Raw genomic sequence first — 26,410 nt, 5'->3', positions numbered from 1 at the left:
ACCCAAACCAACCTTATAAAGTATCATCCCTCCTTTGAAATGTAATAGAGTAGTTTTATGTCTTCATTAAAGGTTGTATTCAGATTGGAGATTCTTACGCATAATGTTTGGTAAGAATTATAGCAAAGCAGTGGCCTCTGCCTAACCAAACTTTGTCTTGGAACACATTAAAATCAAGGAACAGTGAAATAAGAATCTCTGAAACACTCTTGATTTAATTTTCCATTGAATAATGATAGTATTTGCCTTGCTTCCATGGCACCCTTAGTACATATCTTTTTCAATTTTCTTTGAAAGATAACATGAGAGGCAAGATGTGTTGTTGCGCTTTTAGTAAGTATTCTTTGGAACTCTTGTGCTGATCCTAGATTTTTGCTGCTTCTGTAAATTCCACTAGATTTGTTGGTGCTATTCAAAAGCACGAAATTATGTATAATAAGTGGCTGCCTGCTTAATGAGCTATGCTACAGAAACTGTCTAGAATTCAAATACATTTCTTATGTGGCTTAAAGACAATAGAAATTGACTTGGACACTACACTTGCAAATGCTTCTGAATCCTAGAACTGGATAGTTATTATGCTCCAAATTTGTTCTTAATTTGAAATTTTATTTCTTACTAATTAGTTGTGAAATCAATCATTAATCATTTTGAAGTTTATAAAAATATGCTTTCTTGCTGTAATCTTATAACTAATCCTCTGATGTGTTTTTGGAGAAATTTGCTCTTTTGTTTTCTTCTAGGGATTATTCTTTGCTTGCTGATAGTAAATGATTTGCTTTGCTAGATGTTTAAAAATTGATCATAGTTGGGTTTGTTCTCCATAACGTAGTTTTCATCTTTCTCATTACTCAATTTATCACAGCTGTTTTCTAGGCTCTTTTTTTCCTTTTGGAATGACAGGTATACAAACCTTGCCACAGTTACAATGACTTAATTGTAGCCTTTTCAACAGAAAAGAAGTCATTGTTAGATGATTTTTCAGCTTATTTTAGGTGAGTTAATTCTTGGAAGCTCTGAAAAAGTGGATGATGCCAGTACTTTTCTCCTCTGTTTAGTAGGTAAAGACTCAAAGCACATTTAATGGGAGGAAAAAAGCTAAGTCACCATTGAATGGATGGAAAACTACCTGGAGTGTGTAATTGTACCCTTCATGGATTATATTGATATGTTAAGTGTATTTTAGTTTTGGGTTGCTCAATAAACTATAACCTCCCCTAGGCAGAGATGACCATTTTAAGCTACAGCTTTTGTCTAGATTTTTGGCTGAATAGTTACCCAGGGTTTAGCAGATTGTTTTAGCAACCTGTTTTTTATTTCCATTATCTCTTATCATTTTATCACCCTTTTCTTTTGAAGTATGTGGTTAGACTTGATATATTCTTCCTTCAGTCTTCACTCTTTCCTCTTATTGCCTCTTTTTGTTTCCACCTTGAGCCCTTCAAGAATTCAAGGTCATGTCTGCTTTTCTCTTTTCGGGTGGGCAGGCCATATGATTCCCCCCTTACTACCTTTCAATAGGGCAATTTTTTTGTCACGAGAAGTTTCTTGGCTTCACTTTAAAGCTTTGTTTGGCCAAGTGACATCTATGCCTACTTAGAATTCTAAGTACAAGTAACAATTCTTGTGTAATTGTACCAGTGTGCCAGGTAATTGGGCTACTTAATGAGAGTGATGTGATTAGTAACTCAAAGACAGTTTATTTTAAGAAAGTAGATCAGGTAAATCCAATTATCTATCTGTGGAATTCAAATCCAGCCCCATTTTATCTTCCCCATTCTTACACTGAGTTTTGATTTTGCTATTGAGTGTGACTTAGCTGAGGGCAGCCTAGATGTTTGCCAGTCTTCTTGGGATCCAGATACTGCCAATTATTTGGGCCTCTAATTTTGTTGTTCTTCCTTTCAAAGTTAAGGCTTACTCTAAGACACTTAATTCTCCTATCTTCATTTTAAAGCTTTCTCTTAAAGTGTCTTACTTTATAAAATTATTAAATCTGTAACTCTCATTTCTCATCATGTCCAAAAATAGTATGGTCCCCGTTGCTGAGAGGGGTGCTTTTTTTTTTTTTTTAACATCTGCGTTTTTCCTTACTGTGATTACTGTGACCATAGGAAATGTACCTTCTCCGAATGCACCATTAAAGCGGGTCTTAGCCTATACAGGCTGTTTTAGTCGAATGCAGACCATCAAGGAAATTCATGAATATCTATCTCAGAGGCTGCGCATCAAAGAGGAAGATATGCGCCTGTGGCTATACAACAGTGAGGTAAGAGACATGTTGGAGTCAAGGAAAGTCCTAATTAAGTGTTAAATCCATGTTTCATAAGTATGGGTTATTTTTATCTACACTAATTGTTTTGAAAGCCATGTCTTGGAATCGCAGTGGAAACTTCAACTTTTAAATTACTGGATGCATACATGTAGATATTTGTCATCTGAAACCCATAATACCATCTTGTAAAGATTATTATTATAAAGTAACGGCAAATATCATTTTTTAACAAATAGTTTATTTTTGATTTGCCTTAAAGTAACTTATATACATGTTAAAAAAATTCAAACAATACAAAAGTATGTATTGAAAATTCTTCCTTTCCATCCTCTGACCCCTGTCTTCCATTCTCCTCAGAGGCAGTGCTGTTAATTGCTTATATATTCTTCCTAACACATGCAATATATTTCCATTAATACTCTGAAATTGGATCATAAGTAGTTTTAACCAGTTCTTTATTCCCTAGTTCCTTCTTTCTTACATCCTCCTTTGGTCACCATCGAGAGGTGACCAATAGTATAATAAGTTAAGAGCAGAAGTCCTGGAGCCACACTGCCACGGATTAAATCTTGGCCCTCACACTTGTTAGTTGAATAACCAAGGGCAAGTCCCTTGACTCTCTGTCACAGTTTTCTCATGAGTAAATGGGGAAAATAATAGTATTTCCCTTAGGATAGTTGTAAGAATTAAATGAATTAATTTTCTGAGCACTTTAGACAGGGTGAGCATCAACAAAAATGTATAATTCTATTGCATGACATTTGGTTTTACATTTTCAGTTCCTAGTAAATAATCAAGTTCCATCTTGACCACAAGCACATTTACTGAATTTCATACTAGATACTAAAAAAAACTTCTTTTCTATAAGCTGTTCAGAAAATCTAAATCTCAGTGAATTTTGGTTTGATGTGTGATGAGTCTTTTCTGGTCTCCCCCAAATCCTATATAACTTTTTTAGAGACATAAAGTATGTGTTTACAAAGTATACATTGTCTTTCCCTCATTTTGCCACCAAAGTTAGAAGTATTTCTGAATAACTATAATATGCTAAATATCTGTCACAAGTTATATAACTACAAGGATGTTTTTAATTGTCATTCATTTTTATTTCCATATTTGTTTCAAGTTTAGTAATTAAATTAACAAAACATTTCCTCCTCCATATACAGAATTACCTCACTCTTCTGGATGATGAGGATCATAGATTGGAATATTTGAAAATCCAGGATGAGCAGCACTTGGTAATTGAAGGTACAAGATGGAAGCATGCATTTGTATTAGATTTTTAGGGGAAGAATTTAAAGATTTAATTACTGATAATCCATTTTATAGTTTTTCCAACTGGTATTTGATCACTATATTCTATATAGTAAAGAAAACCCATTAAACCCTTATGTAATCCTACTATAATGTAATACTATTTATATTGCTTTAAGAGAAAAACATGTCTACATTCATTGGCTGGCAAGGGTGGAAACAGTGGGTAAAAACAAGTGAATTCAGTTATAAGTTTATAGCTCCTTAAAATTTTCAAGCTGCTTCTTTGTCAGGAGACTTTCTTGCAGTAGTTAGTGGTGCAGGCTTTTCATTAGTCAACACTAGTCATTCACCAACATAAGCATAGATTTACACACTGGCATGCACACATCATTGAAAACTTAGTGTGTGTTTTCTCATCAAGATTCATGAAACATTCCTAGCTGCCTTTGTATTAAAATGAATAGATTATTCTGGCAGTTGTCACAACTTAAGAAAGCATTGTAATAGTTCCAATGTATTAAGTTTAAGAACTTTAATTCCTCCTATAGATGGTTGAGTATAATTTTACTTCAGGTATGTAACTTAGGGATTAGCTTACTAATTAATTCTAACCAATAAAGTCTCCAGTGTAAAGAATTGGAATGGTTTCAGAGGCAATTACTAAAATTAACTTGATTTTGTTTTTCAGTTTCTGATTTAGAAATAAGAACTTTTTTTTTTTTTTTTTTTTTTTTTTTTTTGCAGTATGCGGGCCTCTCACTGTTGTGGCCTCCCCCATTGCGGAGCACAGGCTCCGGATGCGCAGGCCCAGCGGCCATGGCTCACGGGCCCAGCCGCTCCGCGGCATATGGGATCCTCCCAGACCGGGGCACGAACCCGTATCCCCTGCATCGGCAGGCGGACTCTCAACCACTGCGCCACCAGGGAGGCCCAGAACTTTTTTTTTTTAACAGAAGCAATATAGTGGGTGTGATTTGAATAGATAAGGAATTAACACATTGCTGTCTCTGTTTTTCCAGTTCGCAACAAAGATATGAGTTGGCCTGAAGAAATGTCTTTTATAGCAAACAGTAGTAAAATAGATAGACACAAGGGTAAGTCTACAGTGTACTATTTTTAAACAATCTTAAAATTATTCTTTTATTTTTCCTTCTCTCAACTATTGAAGTGTTAACAACTTGTAGCTTTCTAGCTCAAAAGCGATTAGGCCCCCTGTTATTTTTCTTTTTCCTGAAGCATCAAATTTCTTTCTAACCATGCAATTAAATAATTTATATATTTTGAAAGACATAATTCTAGGAGAGAATTGTTTGAACTCTAAAAAATGATCATAGCAATTAAAGAGAATCACTGCTGCTTCTAGATTACAGATGAGCATAGATTATCATGATTGCCGATGATGCTCCATTAAAAAGCCTCTACTTAGCATTGCAAGACCCAATAGAGAAATATTAGCTCCATTTAATTGATTAGAAGAGTTATAAAAATCATTGCATTGAATACAAATAACTGTTTGGTCATGACATCTTGCTATAGCTAGGCTTCCATTCTCGTGTTGTTTGTTCCAGTTCCGACAGAAAAGGGGGCCACAGGTCTGAGTAACCTGGGAAACACATGCTTCATGAACTCAAGCATCCAGTGTGTTAGTAACACACAGCCACTGACACAGTATTTTATCTCAGGGAGACATCTTTATGAACTCAACAGGTAATCTTCCTTGAGTCATTGGCTCTTAACTTTTATAGCTTTGCTATGAAGGCAATATTACCTAAATCTCCTCTTTCTTCACCCTGGGGGAGGAAAGTCTTAATCTTATTTGCCCTATTAAGCGTGAAGTAAGGACCAAATGCTACTTCTCTTATTTTGAAAAGATATTTTGATGTGAGGAAACAGACTCTAGGTATTTCTGTGTCTACATGATTGTGAATTATAAGAATCTTTGGCAACAAATTTTCCTCTCAAACTTCTAGGACAAATCCCATTGGTATGAAGGGGCATATGGCTAAATGCTATGGGGATTTAGTACAGGAACTTTGGAGTGGAACTCAGAAGAATGTTGCCCCATTAAAGCTTCGGGTAAGCATGTTAAAATAATATAAAGGTATTTAAGTCCTAAGCAGTTATGTAAGTAATTATTTTTCTCTACATGTTTTTTATATTTAGCTTTTTAGTTTTAGTGTAATGTTTTTGGGCCCTTCACAAGGCATAAACTGGATGTCAGATACTTTTACTTCTTCACATATATGTAAAATACTACTGTAGACATAGTGGGTAGAAAAAGATCAAAAGTATAGTCTAAATTTGGGATGTCATTCATTTTACTAATTTATCAGGTATCTTACTTGTATATACAGTAAACCTTTCTTTCTTAATCCTTCACTATTAGCAGTATTCTAACTGCAAGGTAGACCTGAGTCTAATTAATGATACTCGGTACATTTTTAACATTTCTGAGATAATTAGTTCTATCTGTAGAATTTTAAAAAGTAGCAGAAAGAAAGAATTTAATTAATGGATACAAATTTGACATTAATATCATATGCAGTGAATTCTAGTTGATGTTAGGATTACCAGCCACTGTAATAATTATGTATTAACTCATTTAATCTTCTAAATGGCCCTACAGTATAAAGCAACATTATTATCCCCATTTTATGGCTCAGGAAACTAAGACTCATCGCAGTCAAATAGCTTGTCCAAGGTTGCAAGCTAGTTACTAAGTCCTCACAGTTGAACATGAGGCTATTCTGCCTCTAATAATAAAAGTTAGGATACGACAAGACCAGAAAAGCTAACCGTAAAAGAAAACATTATAAAAGGGAATCTTCCAATGTGAGCAAATGCTATTTTAATATTTCCATCTTGTATCTTAAATAGCTATGTACCTAAAGAACTGTTTGCTTATATGATGCTAAACCAGGACATAGGATTGGCCATAATGCTTTTTTGGGGCTGGGGGAGGGAGCATCATTTGAGATTAAGATTAGAAAGATTCCATGATTATCCAAAATATATTTGCTGAAATAGAGACAGACTAAATACTATACTATTTATCTTCTTCTAATGCCTCTGATAGAATTCTGGGCATGTTCATTCTAAACTTTATGAGATAGCAAATAATGAGTTTGATTCCTCTTATATTTATAGTGGACCATAGCAAAATATGCTCCCAGGTTTAATGGGTTCCAGCAACAAGACTCCCAAGAACTTCTGGCTTTTCTCTTGGATGGTCTTCATGAAGATCTCAACCGAGTCCATGAGAAGCCATATGTGGAACTAAAGGACAGTGATGGCCGACCAGACTGGGAAGTAGCTGCAGAGGTTTGTCAGTTTTGAGTTTCGAATGTAAGCAATAGATAAAATATTCTGACCACAAATACGTGTTGCGCAACTTAATGCTAACTAAACTATTCTGTGGTCAGAATTTTACTGCGAAAATGAAGGAATTTATATTTCTCTGCTTATTTCTTGTGCAGTGATCCTAAAACAAAGCATCTTTAATGAAAATAGAAAAATATTTCCTCTTCAATGTAAATTTGGGGGAGAGGATGTAGGAATTATTATTCAGTAGGAATTTAGGAGTCCCCATAATTGCTAAAGTAATGTGTACAGTGACCAATAGGCATATTTTATCTGCTTTTTAATGGACAAAGAACTCATCATTGTTACCTGGTAAGAAGAAAGAAAAAAATAGGGTTTTCCATCTAAATTTAATATGTTATAGATTGAGCAGAAAGAATCACATTCCATTCTGGACCACCAGGGAAGTCCCGATGGTGGTATTTTTAAAGAAGGGAAATATGTAAGCCCAAAGCTGCCTATACGGAGTGATCTGGCTATGTCACTACAGTCTAGATTTACCCCAGTGAGTGCTGCTGCTACACTTGGCAGCTCTTCTGTGTTACCACTGTTGCCAGAATTCTTGAAGTATTTTATGTATTTCTCTACTATCTCAGTAGGCAATATATTTTAAATTATATATCTGACTTGTAAATTTGTAGGCACAAAGCTTTTATTTTTTAAGGATTATATTCTTGACATTTAGATCTAATATATTTAACCATTTTCTTTGAATTTGGGGAGATAAAAAATTTCTCTAATCATTTTTCTTGCTAGGCCTGGGACAACCATCTGAGGAGAAATAGATCAATAGTTGTGGATTTGTTCCATGGGCAGCTAAGGTCCCAAGTCAAATGCAAGACATGTGGGCATATAAGTGTCCGATTTGACCCTTTCAATTTTTTGTCTTTGCCACTACCAATGGACAGTTATATGCACTTAGAAATAACAGGTGGGTCGCAAAGTTATGAAAAATTATTTAATTCTATTGTCTTTTACCTTATTCAAGCAGCCTGAATTTGTAAGTATAGTCATTTGTGTGTAATGCGTTCTCATAAAGATTGATAGTCAGCATGTTATAATTTTTTTAAAAATTTTATTGGTGTTAGTTGGTTTACAGTGTTGTGAGCATGTTACAAATTAACAATCTAATTTCAGGCATGATTTGAGGTTTGAAAGACTTGGAACATGGGTCCATTTTTGTGCCCATTGAGTCTTCTGTCAGTTTCAAATGTGCCAGGAACTCTCTTTAAAATCTTGCAAAGCCACTCACACTTCTGTATCAGATGAATATTCAAAAAATAATGATTTTACTTAAGATTATCTTTAAGCACCATCTGTCGTAGTGTTTACATATAAAATTAAAATTCTAGACTGAAATGTTTGCTATTTCCAAGTCTCTCTCACACACACACACAGACACACACAGTGTAAAGCTTTCATTGAAACCTGAATTTTACTGGTAAAAAATCTTTCCTCTTTACTAGTTATTACGTTGGATGGTACTACCCCTGTACGATATGGACTAAGACTGAATATGGATGAAAAGTACACAGGTTTAAAAAAACAGCTGAGCGATCTCTGTGGACTTAAATCAGAACAAATCCTTCTTGCAGAAGTACATGGTTCCAACATAAAGGTGATATTAACTGTTCTTTTTAGGAAACTCTTGATTCCATCCTTCAAAGATCACAGTTTTCTCAATTAATTATTGTGTCAAATGACCAAGGGAGATAATAAAACACAACAAAAACTGGAAAAAAATTTGTAAAGTTTTTCATTCTAGAAGAAACTTAAAAGAGTTGTCTACCAGAATAAAAGAGTAATAATGATGGTGGTATTTTTATTATTATTATTTTTTTTGGCCACACTGCATGGCATGCGGGATCTTAGTTCCCCTACAAGGGATTGAACCCATGTCCCCTGCAGTGGAAGCACAGAGTCTTAACCACTGGACCACCAGGGAAGTCCCAATGGTGGTATTTTTAAAGAAGGGAAATATGTAAGCCCAAAGCTACCTATATGGAGTGATCTAGCTGTGTCCCTATAGTCTAGATTTACCCCCAGTGACTGCTGCTGCTACACCTAACAGCTCTTCTGTATTACCACTATTGCTAGAATTCTTAAAGTATTTTATGTATGTATGAATGTGTTCTTTTAGTACTTATTTATGAATATATATATACCTGGCCTTTCAACACACTGAGAAATTAAAGAGTAAAGACAAAGTGACACAAATCACTTCTTCTTGCATACCAGCTGGAGAAACTAGAAATTTAATAAATATATTGCCTACCCTAAATTGAGCTCCTACCACTGGTATTATTTATATTCATCTTCGGGGTTTCTGAACAAACTCCCACCTCTTTGACATTTTTTTTCATATGTAATGCGGAGGTGAGATCTCTCTGGGGATTTTGGGTTTAGATTCTTGAAATGACGGACAAAACTTAAGAAGTCAATTATACACATCATACTGCCCTCCTATGAAAGGGGATAATGGTTTTGTCAGGAAGGTTAGTTTTCACTTAGTTTATCAAGCTTTCATTTATAGTTATTTTAGAAAAATTATTCAGACATCTTATTTGTTTTACTGATAAAAGGGTCTAAGACATTTGCTTCAGATATATCAGAGAGATGATTCTCCATTTTATCTGAAACTTCTCCCCCTTCTCATCTCACCTCTTTTTCTATAGAATTTCCCTCAGGACAACCAGAAAGTACGACTCTCAGTGAGTGGATTTTTGTGTGCATTTGAAATTCCCATCCCTGGATCTCCAATTTCAGCTTCTAGTCCAGTACAGACAGGTAAGATAGAACTAGAGCTGCTGCCCATGATTTTAGCTTTGAATAACAGTCTAAGGGTTGTCCTCCTTTTTAGGCTTTTGTTTAGGCTAAAAAATATTAGAGCAAAAGAATTTTGGAGCCTGAAGGAAACCTTGGTGATCATTTATCTCAAATCCTCATTTTATAGGTGAGGAACCTAAAATTCAGAGAACCTAAGTTAGATAGGTAGTTATTAGCTAAATCTACCACTGGAATTCAGATCTCCTTTAACTCTTTTATCTAATATTAACATGGTAACAGATGGTATGAGAGAAATGTACTATCAGAAAACAAAATAATAAATTTGACTAAAAAGGAATCTGTTTATCTAATATTGCCTGTGATTTAATATGGTCATCCAGTGAGTCTTTTTGGCCATTAGTGGGGTTTGTCTCCTCTTTATACTGTTGGCAGTTAGATTCATTCCCCAACTATAACATGCTTCAGAGAGAATGAGGCTCCTCTCATTGGCAGTCAGTAGATAGTACTGATGGTTGGGTTGGTGGATGATTTAACATTGCTTTTTGGTTATCATCACTGTCCAATAGAACTCTCTGCAATGAGGAAAACTTTCTGTAATCTTTGCCATCCAATAGAGTTATCTACTAGTCACATGGGCTGTTTAGCACTTGAAATGTGGCTAGTCAAAGGGAGGAAATGAACTTTTAATTTTAATTTAAAAAGCAGCGACTTTCATCAGTTGTAACAAATGTTTCACTCTGGTGGGGCAGGTTGCTACTGGGGGAGGCTGTGCTGGGTGGGGGCAGTCAGCAGGTGGGAAATCTCTACCTTGCTCTTTATTTTACTGAGTCTAAAACTGCCCTAAAAAATAGTCTTTTTTTAAAATCAAACAATTTTTTAAAAACCCATCATCTGGCTTGGGACTACCGTCTTAGAACATTTCTAGAAGAATGGAGAAAATGAATTTTTAGAGGAGAGGAAAAAGAAAAGCAGTAGAACTGTTTTCGTGCCACAACACGGTGCTAATAAAGATTGTTGGAAAAATTCTACTTACTCTTTCTATCAGTTACTCGTGCTTTGTCATTTAGTCAGAAGTGTGAGTTATTAAGGTAAAATCTGAAATTAAAATCTTCCAATTAATCTAGAATTATCATTTGACTTATTCCTCCCTGTCCTCTGTTAAATGAGACTGTCAGTGGTCTGAGTCCCAGCAATATTTGAGAAAAGAGCAAAGATAAAGGTACCACAGACTTGTGATGCTATACTTATCTTTGAATTTGTAGATTTCTCCTCTTCCCCATCTACAAATGGAATGTTCACCCTAACCACCAATGGGGACCTGCCTCGATCAATATTCATCCCCAATGGAATGCCAAACACTGTTGTGCCATGTGGAACTGAGAAAAACTTCACAAATGGAATGGTGAATGGTCATATGCCATCTCTTCCTGACAGTTCCTTTACAGGCTACATCATTGCAGTCCACCGAAAAATGGTTAGTTTAATGTTAGGCAAGTTACTGCTGGTCTTGCCAGTGTTATTTATGAAACAGCCATTTTCTGTCTTTGCAACATCTTCAGTGTGTACACTTTCAATGTGTTATGTTCTAAGTGATTGCAGCCAGGATTTAATATCACACATGACGGCCTACGTATGAAATGACATTCCTCACTCATGTATCAAGCAGCAACAGGAGAGCTGGTGCATCTGAATATAGTACTACTGTCTTTAAAAAGTTTGTGGCTCCTATATGTTCATGTAGCCATGTACATCTTCTCCGCCATATAAGTGTAGATGCCTTTGGAGAAGGTTTTGTTTGTTTTGGAGGGAGAAACAAGAAGATTCTTGGGCAAGACAAGTTGTTTCCTAGGATTGCTGTAACAAATTACCACAAACTTGATGGCTTAAAACAACAGAAATTAATTCTTTCACAGTTCTGAAGGCCAGAAGTCTGAAATCAAGGCATCAGCAGGGTTGTGCCCCTTCCATAGGTTTTAGGAGAGAATCCCTCTTGCCCCTTCCAACTTGTACAGGAATTCCTTAGCTTGTGGCTGTAAAACTCCAATCTCTGCATCTGTCTTCGCCTTCTTCTCCTTCTTCCTCTGCCTTTCACTGATAAGAACAATTGTCATAGGATTTAGGGGCCATCCCAATAATCCAGGATGATATCTCAATTTAATTACATATGCAAAGACCCTTTTGCCATATAGGGTCACATTCATAAGTTCTTGGAGTTAGGATGTGGACATATCTTTTTGGGGACCACCAAAATTCACTACAGAAATCATTTATCATAAAATTATCATTTATTCAAAAAACCAAGTACCAAGAAAAAAATTAAATACCTGGAAATAAACTTTACAAAAAATATACAAGGTATCTGGATAGAAAACAATAAAATATTATTGCTAGAGATTAAAGAAGACTCAGATGTTTGAAGGAACAGACCGTGTTCATGGATTAGAAGACTCAGTATTTCAAAGATATCCGTTCTCCACAAACAAATCTACAGATTCAATGCACAATCCCAATAAAAATGCATACTCTGGGCTTCCCTGGTGGTGGAGTGGTTGAGAGTCCGCCTGCCGATGCAGGGGACACGGGTTCGTTCCCCGGTCCGGGAAGATCCCACATGCCCCGGAGCGGCTGGGCCCGTGAGCCATGGCCGCTGAGCCTGCGCGTCCGGAGCCTGTGCTCCGCAACGGGAGAGGCCACAGCAGTGAGAGGCCCACGTACCGCAAAAAAAAAAAAAAAAAAAAGCATACTCTGTATGTGTATGCTTGTGTACGTATAACTTGATAAGCTGATTCTAATATATGGAAGCACAAAGCACTAAAGTAACCAAGACAGTCTTGAAGAAGAACAAAACATGAAGAATTGAGCTACCAGATATCATGATTTTTTTTTTTTTTTTTTTTTTGGCGGTATGCGGGCCTCTCACTGTCGTGGCCTTTCCCGCTGCGGAGCACAGGCTCCGGACGCACAGGCCCAGCAGCCATGGCTCACGAGCCCAGCCGCTCCGTGGCACGTGCGATCCTCCCGGGCCGGGGCACGAACCCACGTCCCCTGCATCGGCAGGCGGACTCTCAACCACTGCGCCACCAGGGAAGCCCACCAGATATCATGATTTTATAAAACAATGACACTTGAGACATTGTGATATTGGTGTGAGAAAAGGCAAATAGACCAATGGAATAAAATAGAGAGCCCAGAAACAGGTTCACATACGTATGAACACTTGATTTATAACAAAGATGACATTACAGAGCAGTGGAAAACAGTTTTCTTGGTAAATGGTGCTGGGATAATTGAATAGCCATATGAAACTTGACACACCTACCTCTCACCACATAAAAATCAGTTCCAGGTGGACTGCAGAATTAAATATGAAGGCAAAACAGAAAAGCAGACCCTAGAAGATAATAAACGTGAATATATTCATGACCTTGGTTTAGAGAAAAAGACTTCTTGAATAGGACACAGAAAGCACTAACCATGAAAGAAAAGATTGATAAATTGTACATCATTAAAATTATGAACTTCAGTTTCATCAAAAGACATCACTAAGGGCTTCCCTGGTGGCGCAGTGGTTGAGAGTCCGCCTGCCGATGCAAGGGACACGGGTTCATGCCCCGGTCCGGGAAGATCCCACATGCCGCAGAGCGGCTGGGCCCGTGAGCCATGGCCGCTGAGCCTGCGTGTCCGGAGCCTGTGCTCCGCAACGGGAGAGGCCACAACAGTGAGAGGCCTGTGTACCGCAAAAAAAAAAAAAAAAAAAAAAAAAAAAAAGACATCACTAAGCAAGTCAAAGGCAAGCCTAGGAGTAGAAGATGTTTGTAACTCATATAACCAACAAAAAGGCTCAATCCAGAAAATATAAAGGACTCCTATAGTCACTATGAAAAAACAATTCAATAAAAAAATGGCTAATACTTAAATAGGCACATCACAGAAAGGATATCTAAATAGCCAATAATCATATGAAAAAGTGATCAGCCACACTGCTAATTAGGGAAATGCAAATTAAAATCACATTATGAAGACTTCCCTGGTGGCGCAGTGGTTAAGAATCCGCCTGCCAATGCAGGGGACACGGGTTCGAGCCCTGGTCCGGGAAGATCCCACATGCCATGGAGCAACTAAGCCCGTGTGCCACAACTACTGAGCCTGAGCTCTAGAACCCACGCACCACAACTACTGAGCCCACGTGCCACAACTACTGAAGCCCACGGCCTAGAGCCCTTGCTCCACAACAAGAGAAGCCACCGCAATGAGAAGCCCGCGCACCACAATGAAGAGTAGCCTGCGCTCTCCGCAACTAGAGAAGACCACATGCAGCAACGAAAACCCAAGGCAGCCAAAAATAAATAATTTTTTTTAAAAACCCACATTACAATATCACTGCACACCCACCAGAATAGCTATCATTATTAAACAGGTTGACAGTGTTGGTAAGAAGAATTGAGCAACAGGAACTCTCATACACTGCTGATGAGAGCATACATTAATACAGCTACTTGTAAAAATAGTTTTCTAATTAAAGATAAGTAATTCCACTATTCCATTTTGTGTTTTTATGAAAACACAAAATAAAACCACTAAATGTCCATTAGTAGTAGAAAGGATAAGGAAGTTGAGACATGGTCATATAATAGAACATTATACAGCAATGAAAATGAATGAATTTTTAGTTATACCCAACATAAATGAATCTCATAAACATAATGTGGGAAAGAAGCCAGACACAAAAGAAATACCAATAATATGATTCTATTTATAAATAAAAACTTTAAAGACAGGGAAAATGAAATTTACTGTTTATGCGTTGGGTGTAAAATGATAAAGAAAAGCAAAGAATTGATTACCATAAAACTGAGAAAAACTGTTACTGTTAGGAGGAAGGAAGACTTTGTGATTGGGAGGAAGCAAGAGGAAGGCTTTGGAGTGCTGGCTGAATTGTTTCTTGACCTGACTGGTGATTACACAACTATTTGCTTTGTGATAATTCTTTGAAATGTATATTTTCCCTCCTTTGAATCAGTAACTCCCGAGTTAAAGTGATTTTCTGACCATGTGAACGATGTTCTGTGGGACATATTCTAAACAGGATTGTATGAGTGGACATCCTAGAGAATTAAGGGATATATTTCTGTCTTGGAATTTTGTTTAAGCACAGCTCCAACAGGTCCCATCAGCTAAAATAATTGGGGTGATTCATTCATTTCCCCATGTCTTTTTTAACGGAGCATTATCAGATCATATATTAAGAACACTGATGTATTTTTAATCTTTCTTAGAAAACAGCTCTCTTCAGTTATCATGTATATGTTACATAAAGTGCTTGTAAGTGCTAAAGCATTATATATAGGTTTTTGTAATTATTGGACCATACAGCCATATTGTCAGCTCTAAATTTTCACCTTTTAACCAGTTCTCTGTTTCCAGTTTCCTTCATGATCTAGCAGCTTCTTTGGGGAATGCCTAAAATTGATTTTACAATCTGTCCCAAGTCAACTCCCCTTTCCCATTATTCATGTGAAAGGCAACACCGTTCTTCCATGCTAAAGGCTAAAGGCTAGAAGTGTTCTTACATTTTTTTCCCTCTTTTCTTCTAAAACCCTATATTCAGTATATCATTGTGCCTTTTAATTTCTTCTTTCAAAATACTACTTGAATTTACCATTTTTCGTCATTTTCATTGCCACCTTCTTCTTTCAGACCCTTTGATCTCATGGTTGACTTACTTTGAAAGTATTTTTCTTCGACTCCCTTCTACAAGATAGAAAAAGAAGGGGAATAAGGCAAGGTAACATAGGCAAGAATATTCAGAGACTAAAGGGAGAAATAGTGTTGTGTTGACAGAACAACTAAAGGGAAGTCAGTTTCAAAAAAAATTAAGAAAGATGTGGTTACATAGGCCAGAGACATCAAAAAGAATGAAAACTGAGAAGTTGGGCTGTGTAACCAAGTAAATAAATAGGGCAAGAACTTAGCACAGTTATAGGTCAAGTGAGTTTTTTCAGATTAGAGAAAAAGTCGTTAGGAGAGGACACAAGGAAAATTCCTGGTGCAGTAAAGCTGGGAGCATTATTATCCCATGAGGAACGGAGCAGGTATGGGCCACAGGGCCCTGGGAGCAGTTACCTTCAAGAGGATGAAAACTGTGTGGGTTTAGAAGAGAAATACAGGGACTTCCCTGGTGACACAGTGGTTAAGAATCTGCCTGACAAGGCAGGGGACACGGGTTCGAGCCCTGGACCAGGAAGACCCCACATGCCGCAGAGTAATTAAGCCCGTGCACCACAACTACTGAGCCCATGTGCCACAGCTACTGAAGCCCACGCACCTAGAGCCCATGCTCTGCAACAAGAGAAGCCACCACGATGAGAAGCCTGCGCACCGCAACGAAGAGTAGCCCCCACTCGCTGCAACTAGAGAAAGCCCGCGCGGCAACGAAGACCCAACGCAGCCAAAAATAAATTAATTAATTAAAAGAAAAAAAAAGAAGAGAAATACACTGAGAAGAGTAAAAGAAATAGTTGCTTAAATGACCTCATTTATTTAGTAAAATAAGTCATCTACCAGGAGTTGGAGTGGAAGAAAAGTAGAAGTTTTAGGAGAGAAAAACTCATCTCAGTTTTTTGATTTTTAAAAAATAGTTCTGAACTCTGTCCACATTTCTGTGGGTCTTATAATAATATAACTACCAACACATGAAATGGGGTCTTAAAATCATGTATTTAGCTAATCTTAAGTGAATAACGGAAAAATAAAATACTTGAGGGTCTGAAATAAGAGAGTCTTTTCACTTAGAAACTAGTGGGTTTATAAGTTGTTGGCTTAGCTTCTCTACTGTATAAAGACCAGACTTAAAGAATTAAATGTCCAAGTGCTCATCAGCTTTTTTGAGTAATCCTGCAACTCCCAGCAGCCTTTCTGTTATGCTGAACTTTTGTTTTAAGCCATCATTTCCAGGCTAATTCTGTGCAGTATCTCCATGTTAAGAAATGATTAAAATCTCCTTTAACATACTCAAAGCAAACGTTTTAAAAGTTTACGTTACTTTTATTCTATCATGTAATTAAGAATATGATTTTTAATTTTTTTACATATGATTCAGTGTGTGTGAGAAATATTTATCAGAGAAAAACTACGCAGTTTGAAAATAGTAAATGCTGAAAACCCAAGTTTGATAGAGAGCAACTCTGAAATTGGCAATACCTCAACCTTTCAGTGATTCCACTTTGAATAACCATTCTCTTCATATTAGTAAAAGATGGTCCTATAAATAAAGAGAAGTGTGATAGCGACTGAGTTGAAAATGGTAGTGATGCCTGTTTTTGGCAGTCTTAGAAGAATGAGAGGGAGGAATCAGAGGCCTATCTTCTCCGTTCTTTCTTCTCTTGTTTGTACATACAGATGAGGACAGAACTGTATTTCCTGTCATCTCAGAAGAATCGCCCCAGCCTTTTCGGAATGCCTCTGATTGTTCCGTGTACTGTGCATACCCGGAAGAAAGACCTGTATGACGCAGTTTGGATTCAAGTATCTCGATTAGCCAGCCCACTCCCACCTCAGGAAGCTAGTAATCATGCACAAGATTGGTGAGTTTCAGGGCATCTTCCTAGATCTTTGGTTTCCAAATGTAGAAGATGAATTTATGTGAATTCTGTGTGATTTATAGGACCTATTCCATGTCAGGTTAAGCACTCCTTGAAGAACCATCCAGAGAACATACAGTTCAACCATTTGGTTTGGTCTTTTGAGTAGGAGAGACTGTACACCTTCCTTTCATCACCTAGACAATCCAGTGTCTAATAATCGTTGTATTCTCCGATCTCCTACCTAAATCTTTTCAGCTAGTATTTTATATGCTTCAGGTAATATCCTTGGCTTCTGTTACTACAGAAGTAGAGGGTATGAATTCACCAGGAAATTTGCATCATCTCAACCCTCTGAAATTCTGAATGGGAGCAGTATCTATACGTGCATATCTATACATGAACTCTGAAAAAGTCTCATGCCATAACAATGATTCAGTTGGTTTATCTCCCTACCATGTCATTTTAACATGGAGTAATTTCATAAGCCTTGGTAAAGAAAATAAGCATCTTCTGTTTTTTTTCCATTCCTTTTACCACTGTTCTATTGGATTAGTAAATGTATTTACTTCTAATAATCTTTGGGATTGTGTTGCCTTTTATATCTCATTTGAATTGAAGATCATTTTCTTATTATCATGGTGCAAGTGGGAGTTCTGCTTCTGTGTTAACTGAGTAAAGAAATTATTTTTGCTGATAGGTTATTTGTTATGGTATGAGGTTCTTTTGATAATTAGGATAAGGCTTAAGGTAAATAAATTTTAAAGGAAAAGTACAAATAATAGATAAGTGATTTAATTGATGAATGTTGTGTTTAGTAAAAATGACAATAGGGCAAGATTAAATTTGAAGTGAAAATTTAATCGAATTAAAAGGCTTCTAGATGAGGACTTTTCCCAGGGCTTGCTAATGAAGCAGATATGGAGTATGAGGGGAGGAGGAATCCAAGCTAGATTTTCAGCCTGAACAATTGTCTGTGAATGCTGGTACCGTTTAATGAAATGAGGAAGACTGGAGAAGGAGTAGGTTTTGGCAAGCAATGACAGGAATCAAGCTAAATTCAAGATCTGTGTTATATTTTCAAGTGGGAAATAGACTTAAGGTTTTTCCAGGAGGTATAAATATAGGTGTCATCAACAAATAGTTGGTATTTAAAACCCTGAGACCAGTTGATATTATTTAGGTAGTAAGAGAGATGATGCCTAAGATCTAATTCCTGATGCATTCCAGCATTTAGAGGCTGAATAATGGAGGGAGAGACAGCAAAGGAGATTCAGAAGGAACAGCCAGTGAAGTAAGAAGAAAGCCAGGAGTGAGTAGTGTCCCAGAAGTTAAGTGAAGATAGTGTTTAAGGGAGGACTGATCAGATTAAGAGAAGGACTGGGAATTGACCACTGGCTTTGATAAAATGGCAGCCTTTGGTGACCTTGCAAAAGCTGTTTTAGTGGAGTAGTGTAGATGAAGACACAGAGGTTAGAGTAGGTTAAAGAGAAGATGGTCCTACAGACATTAAAAGAATAATAAGAGCTTATCTTTTAGAGATAACACAGTGAAATATTTATGGATGAAAATGATAAAATGCCTCTGATTTTCTTCAAAAGTTATCTAGTGGGTCACAGTAGCCAAGAGGTGGAAACAACCCAGAAGTCCATCAACAGATGAATGGATAAACAAAATGGTATATACATACAGTGGAATATTATTCAGCCATAAATAGGGATGGAGTTCTGATACATACTACAACATGGATGAGCCTTGAAGACATTACACTCAGTGAAATAAGCTAGACACAAAAGGACAAATATTTGTATGATTCCACTTTTATGAGGTGTATCTCGAATAGGCAAGTTTATAGACAGAAAGTAGACTAGAGGTTAATAAGGTCTGGGGGGAGGGGAATTTATTATTGCTTAATGGGTAGAGTTTCTGTCTGAGAAGATAAAAAGGTTCTGGAGCTGGGTGGTAGTGATAATTGCACAACACTGTGAATGTACCTGATGCCTCTGAGTTGTACACTTAAAATGTTAAATGGTAAATTTTATGTATATTGTACCACATTTTTAAAAAATGGAATAAAAGAATCTAGTGGGGCTAGGTAAGGGTATAGATGAAATAAGAGTGGCCAAGAGTTGATAATTAATTGTAGTTGGGTGCTGTTCATTGTACAGTTCTCTACTTTTCTGAGTGTTTATGTCAATAAATTTGAAAATTTAGATTAAATGGACAAATTCCTGGACTTGAGGATCCATGCAGAAGATGATTAGTTTGAGGGACAGTGGATAAGGAGGAAAGTGAGAATTTGAGGGCAGTGATTGGAGGTTTATGTTGGGTCAGAATTGTTAGAGTAGTGATACTTAAATAAGTGATCCAAGAAGATAGGAGATGTTTGTTGCAAAGTAGGATGTTTGGAATTGAGATTTTTGGAGATGGTAAAGTCCTTATCATGGCTTCATTACCTTCAGCAGCCATGTAATAGCCACTATCAATTGACAAGATCTAGAATATGACCATTGGAGAGGGTAGATCAATATAGAATGGAGATTATTGTTGTAAGAGAGAAGGCCGAGGAGTTGTTAGATAAGTTACATTGAAGTCACCAAGAGTAATGATGGAAGTGACAGAGAGAAAAAGAGTGAACTGCATTCTAAAATCTTTAGTGAATAAAGAAGAAATGTCCCCACCAAGGAGGAATAGCAAGCAGGTGGTATAATTCAGTAGCAGATGCTACATAGAAACCAGAATTTTACCAGAAGTGGTAAAGAGGAGTAAGGAGGAGACCCATATCACCTTCAGGTTCTGGGGTGTATGAGAAGAAAGCTAGCACTTAAGAGGTGAACTGGAAGCGAAGTCCTCAGGAAAGCCAGGTTTCCGTTAGAGCAAAAAATTAAAGAAACTTTTTAGAAGAGAGGTGCTGCACAGTTCTCTGCCAGAGTGCTACCTGTTTGTTTTGTCCCTTTATCTTTCTTTGGATTCCTCACTTACCATCGACCTGGTTTTCATTGACATGATACTGGGCAGCATGGGCTATCAATAGTCATTCAATCAACAAGTTATGCAGAAAGCTGGGAACTGCTGTGACAGGCATGATACTCACTGTTGCCCTTACAGTGAGTCCTTATCATGGTTTTATTACCTTCAGCAGCCATGCAGTAGCCACTACAAATTCCCAAATGATCCATAAAGTATATTGCTCTTATGTTACAGTCCTTTTATTGCTTCTTATTGGCGCAAGGATGAATAAATTTTTTTAAACTTGGAGAACTCACAAGGCTATCTTGCAGTTAAGACATTACCCTAAAAATGTTAAGTAGTTTTTAGCTTTAGATAGTTAAGGCAAGGAAAAGGGGTATCTGTCATGTACCACATCAGGGATTCTGATTAAAGAAACTTCTAAATATATAGTTAGTCAACTCCTCTGATACCATTATGACCTTTCAGCTTTCTGTGGTGTGTCAGTGTTCTTGTCATGGAAGAGGTCTGGTTTAATGTGAATTAGATCTCTTGATAGAATTAGGGCTGAAGGATAATTAGCATTTGATTTCATGATTAGCTTATTTTATGAAATTTGTGTGGACCACATGGACTCTCTCAGAGACATCTGGCAGTCTGCTGTGTCTCCCCCTCTGTAAGCAGGGAGCCCTGAGTGTGGTTGTACAGGGCTGCAGTTAATGGGTTAGGATAACCAGCACTGAGCTGCCAATGTGAACATACTGCTCTGACAGATGCCCCTTTCTAGGGTTAGTTCAAGAGAAGATGAAAGAGACCTCAACTAAGAAATGTTTCTTATACTCTTTGGTTTATGTTCTGTTTCAGTGATGACAGTATGGGTTATCAGTATCCATTCACTCTACGAGTTGTGCAGAAAGATGGGAACTCCTGTGCTTGGTGCCCATGGTATAGGTAAAGTGACCTTCTGCAAAAGAAAAATTTTAGAATTGCAGCTTCAGATATTATACCCTTTTCATAAGGTTTCCAGTTTTTAGAAGTAATAATAAATAATGAAAAGCTTGAAATAAACTTAGGAATTCTTCATTCATCTCTTCCCTGTGAGGTCTATAGCTAAGTTTTGCTCTTGAGATTTAGCTGGTTTTGTAAACTCTACAATCCTCATCAAATTCATAGCTTATGACTAACATTTATCATTCTATACCTTCTGCTCCTTAGCTGTAAATCAGTTTAGCAATTCTGAGCCCAGTAAGACATAGTCTATTTACTAGACCTTGCTGGAAGTCTATTTTTGGTTTTTAGAAGAGTTATGGAGATTGATTGGCCATTACTGTCCCAGCTTGGAAAATGCCTGAGTACTGAAGTCAGCCTTCAGAGAACTGTAATAGCTTTAGCAAACTGAGTCTGTATAGGCCTTGGAACCATGGCCTTTGTCATGGTTCCCTCCCCCCTGCCATAAATTTTTATATGTATTTATTTAATGTGCCATTTTACAAACAAGGAAATAGGCATGGTTATGCCAGATACATTGTCCTACCTCCAAGCATTTAATAACTAAATTTAGAATTTCTTGAGGGTGTATGGTCTCAGATAGCCAATTCCCATATCATTTATTTGCCATAAAGTCCATATATTCATGTGGATTTACAAATGGTTATCAAGTACCTTGAAAAACCAAAGATTTGAGAAGTGATAAGCAGGATTCCCTGAAATAATAATAATTACTAGCATATATTCATGCATTTATCAGTCTGAAGTTAGAAGCCCATGACAAATTGGGACGCCCAAGAAGGAAAGTAGAGAAGTAGAAAGGGGAACTTCCCTGGTGGCATAGTGGTTAGGAGTCCACCTGCCAATGCAGGGTACATGGGTTCGAGCCCTGGTCCAGGAAGATCCCACATGCTGCACAGCAGCTAAGCCCGTGCGCCACAACTACTGAGTCTGCGCACTCTAGAGCCTACGAGCCACAACTACTGAGCCCATGTGCCACAACTACTGAAGCCCATGCTCCTAGAACCCATGCTCCACAACAAGAGACGCCACTGCAGTAAGAAGCCCATGCATTGCAGTGAAGAGTAGCCCCCCCGCTCAACGCAATTAGAGAAAGCCCGCAGGCAGCAACAAAGACCCAACGCAGCCATAAATAAATAAATAAACAAATTTATTTAAAAAAAAGAAGTAGAAAGGGAAAGTTTTGGGGGTTTTTTGGGTTTTTTGTGTTGTTTGGTCACACCCCACAGCTTGCAGGATCTTAGTTCCCCTACCAGGGATTCAACCCAGGCCGTGGCAGTGAAAGCGACAAGTCCTAACCACTGGACCTCCAGGGAATTCCCGGGGAGAATATTTCTGATAAAGAAAATTTGGATTCCTTCATAATTACTCTTTCCTCAGTAGATCTTTTTTCCCCCTTTAGATTTTGCAGGGGCTGTAAAATTGATTGTGGGGAAGACAGAGCTTTCATTGGAAATGCCTATATTGCTGTGGATTGGGACCCCACGGCCCTTCACCTCCGCTATCAAACATCACAGGAAAGGGTAAGTACTCAAAGCCATCGTAAGATGGTGGTTTTCCTATGTACAATTTTTCCCAGCTTAACTGTATCATGGCATTTCTATTTTCAGACAGTTTAAAAACAGCTAGAAAAACATTCATTGGCATTCTCTGTGGCACTTTTCCCACTTGTAGAGTTAATTGTATTGGAGCATTGAATTTCAAAAATATTAATAATAAGTAAATCTTGAAACAAAACTTTGGGCGTAATTAAGAAGTTATATTCTCTGGCCATGACATATCAAGCGTGCCAGTCTCTCTGCCTGTTTATTAATTATTATTGAAGATGCAGCATTTGGTAACCACTATTACTTAGCTCAAGTGCATTCCAGGGCTATAGCTGCTACCTTTAATGGGCATAGTGATCAGAAAATTAGAGAAAGAACTGAATGTTTCAAGACTGGGCACCTAAGAGTACATCTCCATGCCTGTTCTTCACACTTAGCATTCCTCTACTGCCACTCTGGCTGGAACAGTTTTTACATTTTGAAAATGTAACTTCCAAAAGAATACTACCTCCATATCTAAAAATGCTTGCCAAATATTGTTTGAAGGGTAGATTGACTGGATAGCTTGTGCATAGAGATATGAAGAATCTGGTGGAAATGTAAAAGCAACAGAATCAAAAGAGTTGTTTTAGTCACAGGAAGAGTAGTAGTGGCTTTTGCATTTATATGATTCTTGATGGAAATTTCCTTCACTGTTTTTTAAGGCATTCCCTTTAGATAAGTTAGTAACGAGAATTAACTTTTCTGTCTTTTTTTTTTTTTTTTAAGTATAGTTGACTTACAATGTTGTGTTTCTGGTGTACAGCAAAGTGATTCTGTTATACATACATATATATTCTTTTTTATATTCTTTTACATTATGGTTTATTACAGGTTACTGATTATAGTTCCCTGTGCTATATGATAGGATCTTGTTGTTTATCCATTCGCATATATAATGCACGTATAATAGTTCTCATCTGCTAATCCCAAACTCCCAATCCAACCCTCCCCCACCCCCTTGGCAATCACAAGTCTGTTCTCTATGGACTTTTCTGTCTTTTTGTGCTATTGAGTAGTGGGGGAACTCCCAGTTCCAGACCAAATTCCCTATTTGGATCCCTAAATATGCCCCCACACACCCTAAGGCTCTCACTAGCCAAGGATGAGTACTATTTGTGGATACTTGGCCAAATGAAAGATCATTGGGCTAAAGGAAGCTGAAGAGAAGTAGATGTTTTGGCAGATTATGCTCACTGTAGCAAGGTAATTCAATAACCTCAACCATGGTTACTTTGAAGAGGGAAAATTTTAGCAATTGAAAGAAAGATTCTTAAATCTTCATCAGCACAAAATCCAACAGGACATTACTCCTGTCAAAGATGAAAAATTATTTGGCTGTAAATCTCTTTCCCTTTTTAACAAACCCAGTGTGCAATCTGAAAAACTCTGGAGGACATCCTGTTTTATGGAAGAGGGACCTACGTGACCTGCTAAATCTCATCCCACTTCCATTTTCAGTGATGCTCTTAAGATACCATGGAAACCAAGCTGCTATTGAGATACCCTTCCTTGCTGGGGAATGGGGCCACATGACTAATTTCTTCCTACATGTGGTTTCTGCATGTGCTTGGAGAGTCACGTAGACAAAGGAGATTGAAAATTGAGATTGTTGCCTGTATGTTTTATGGTTTTTACTCCAGTAATTCCCCTTTTAAGAATTTATCCTAGGGTAATACTCTGTGATTTGCTGACAAATTTCATCATAGCATTTGTTAGAATAGGAAAAATTAGAAGCAACTTGTATTTGTCCCACACTAGAGGCATGTGGTATAGAAATTGGATAAAATATTATGCAGCCATTGAAAATGCTGACTACCAGGAGTTTTTCCTGACATACATAGAGAGATGCTTATGATGTCTTGTAAAGTTTTTTGTAAAGCAAGATATAAAATTGAAAAAAAAGATATAAAATTGCATACACTGAAAAATCTCTTCATATAAGAAAAAGGGCAGAAGAAAATCTGCCAATATTTTGACAGTTTGCCTTTATATTAAGAGTATAAAAGGTTTCCTGCCTTTTTACATTTTTCACTGCTTTCCAGAATTTCTACATGAATGTTTTATTTGGTAAGGAGGGAAAAATATAGGCAATTGTGCTTATTCTTTTTACTTTTCCCCTGTTTGGACCTCATATTCCTTAATAAAAAATTAAACTAGATAACTTCTCAGATCTCCCTCTTTTTCTAATAGTCTTATAATGTATGAAAGCTTATTATTTCATTCCTTTATGTTTTGGGCTAAGGATGAGCTTTCAAGCAACTTAGTTTAAAAAAAAAAAGGAGGCGGGTGCCAATAATAATTTAGACTATTTGAATAATTGTAGAGGATCTGGGAATGGATCCCAAGAGGTAAAGGGAATCTTTGTCATTTAGGGAAATTTTATTAATAAATAAAAATTATTTTTGTCCACAGATATGTTTTTCATCTATCTCCTTCTTCCCTGTCTCCATCCAGCTCTATAGCCTGTGTGTTCTATAGAAAATATAGTCAATAAAAATCAACATTCTTTACTTACTTACTATAATTTGTGGTTGGCCATAAAGCATCCCTGGTAGAGATAATAATACAGATAATGTTTCACTGGCTGTGAGAAAAGAGACAGTACTATATTTAATACACCTCTTTTTCTACTCTGATTCTAACCACCATGATACAGCATGTTTCCTTTTGAAGCATGTCAGTTTTTCCCTTGGATGACCAGCCCTAAAAATGATGAGAGTTAGTATCAGAAAAGAAGTTGAGGTCAAGCTAGACTTTGCTTCCTAGAAAAAAGAGGTTTCCTCTAAGTTCCCCTTTTTAAATAAGCTCTTTAGAAATGGATGGCGATGCAATGCTAAAACTCTTCATTGCATAATCAACCCCAACCTTGATAGTTATAAAAACATTTGACAGCCTGTGACTCAGCCATCTTCTCATGTAAGGAAAAAGTCACACCTGAAAACCTGTTCTAAACTGTGAGCTCAGGAAGGAAAACTTGAGGGAAATTGCCTCAGGCAAAGAGAACCAATTCACCTCCAGAAGGGAGGAGTAATAAGTGGGGTGAGGGACCTGTATGTGAACTTTGTCAAAAAGAGAGGCATTCATTGTTGTACTTGTCGTCCCGGCTGCACCCTGCGAAGTAATCCCTGTGGAGTCTCACGGTCATTCATAGTCATGCTATGTATGCCTCACCTGCCGTGGTTCTTGATTGCTTATTAAGTGGCAGCCAAGAATTGGAGAGGGAAAAATCCTTCCTTTCTGTCGCATTCTAGGCCCCTCCTTGTCTCCTTCCTCCTGATTCCCACACCACCTCCAACATACATCCTTGCACATCTACCCCCCTTTGCTCTCTCCTTCCTCATATTTACCTCCTCCTTGCTTCAAAGCCTAGCATGCTGGTTAACAGGACCACAGAGGTTTGGGCAGGTATTAGGGGTCTTCTCAGCAAAATCAGGCTTTTTTGAGCCTGCTGTTCCTTTTATTGCCATCTCAGATAGAAAGGCACCAAGAGGCAGGAGACAGATAATAATACACATGGTATTTTGATAACTCTGTGTTATGTGGCATTAATATGCAAATGAGTTGTAGCCTGTGAGTTTTAATGCCCTGGGGGTTGTCCTCTT

At 37.4% G+C, this 26,410-nt stretch overlaps 1 protein-coding gene across 2 annotated transcripts in view; it reads left to right on the top strand.

The window, feature by feature from the left end:
• USP32 (ubiquitin specific peptidase 32) overlaps positions 1-26,410 on the top strand; it is a 210,352-nt gene that overhangs the window by 175,347 nt on the left and 8,595 nt on the right. For both annotated transcript variants that reach the window (XM_082603170.1, XM_082603169.1), the window contains exons 17-29: positions 2,115-2,269; positions 3,445-3,526; positions 4,555-4,629; positions 5,104-5,242; positions 5,506-5,611; positions 6,683-6,856; positions 7,652-7,826; positions 8,362-8,513; positions 9,571-9,682; positions 10,945-11,156; positions 17,081-17,265; positions 21,076-21,162; positions 22,622-22,742. In XM_082603170.1, the coding sequence (XP_082459296.1) occupies positions 2,115-2,269; positions 3,445-3,526; positions 4,555-4,629; positions 5,104-5,242; positions 5,506-5,611; positions 6,683-6,856; positions 7,652-7,826; positions 8,362-8,513; positions 9,571-9,682; positions 10,945-11,156; positions 17,081-17,265; positions 21,076-21,162; positions 22,622-22,742 (1,775 nt within the window). The remainder of the gene's footprint in view (positions 1-2,114; positions 2,270-3,444; positions 3,527-4,554; positions 4,630-5,103; positions 5,243-5,505; positions 5,612-6,682; positions 6,857-7,651; positions 7,827-8,361; positions 8,514-9,570; positions 9,683-10,944; positions 11,157-17,080; positions 17,266-21,075; positions 21,163-22,621; positions 22,743-26,410) is intronic.

The sequence above is a fragment of the Mesoplodon mirus genome (genome assembly GCF_964341445.2).
Source record: "Mesoplodon mirus genome assembly, chromosome: 18".
NCBI lineage: Eukaryota > Metazoa > Chordata > Mammalia > Artiodactyla > Ziphiidae > Mesoplodon > Mesoplodon mirus.
This window is presented reverse-complemented; position numbering and strand designations above follow the sequence as displayed.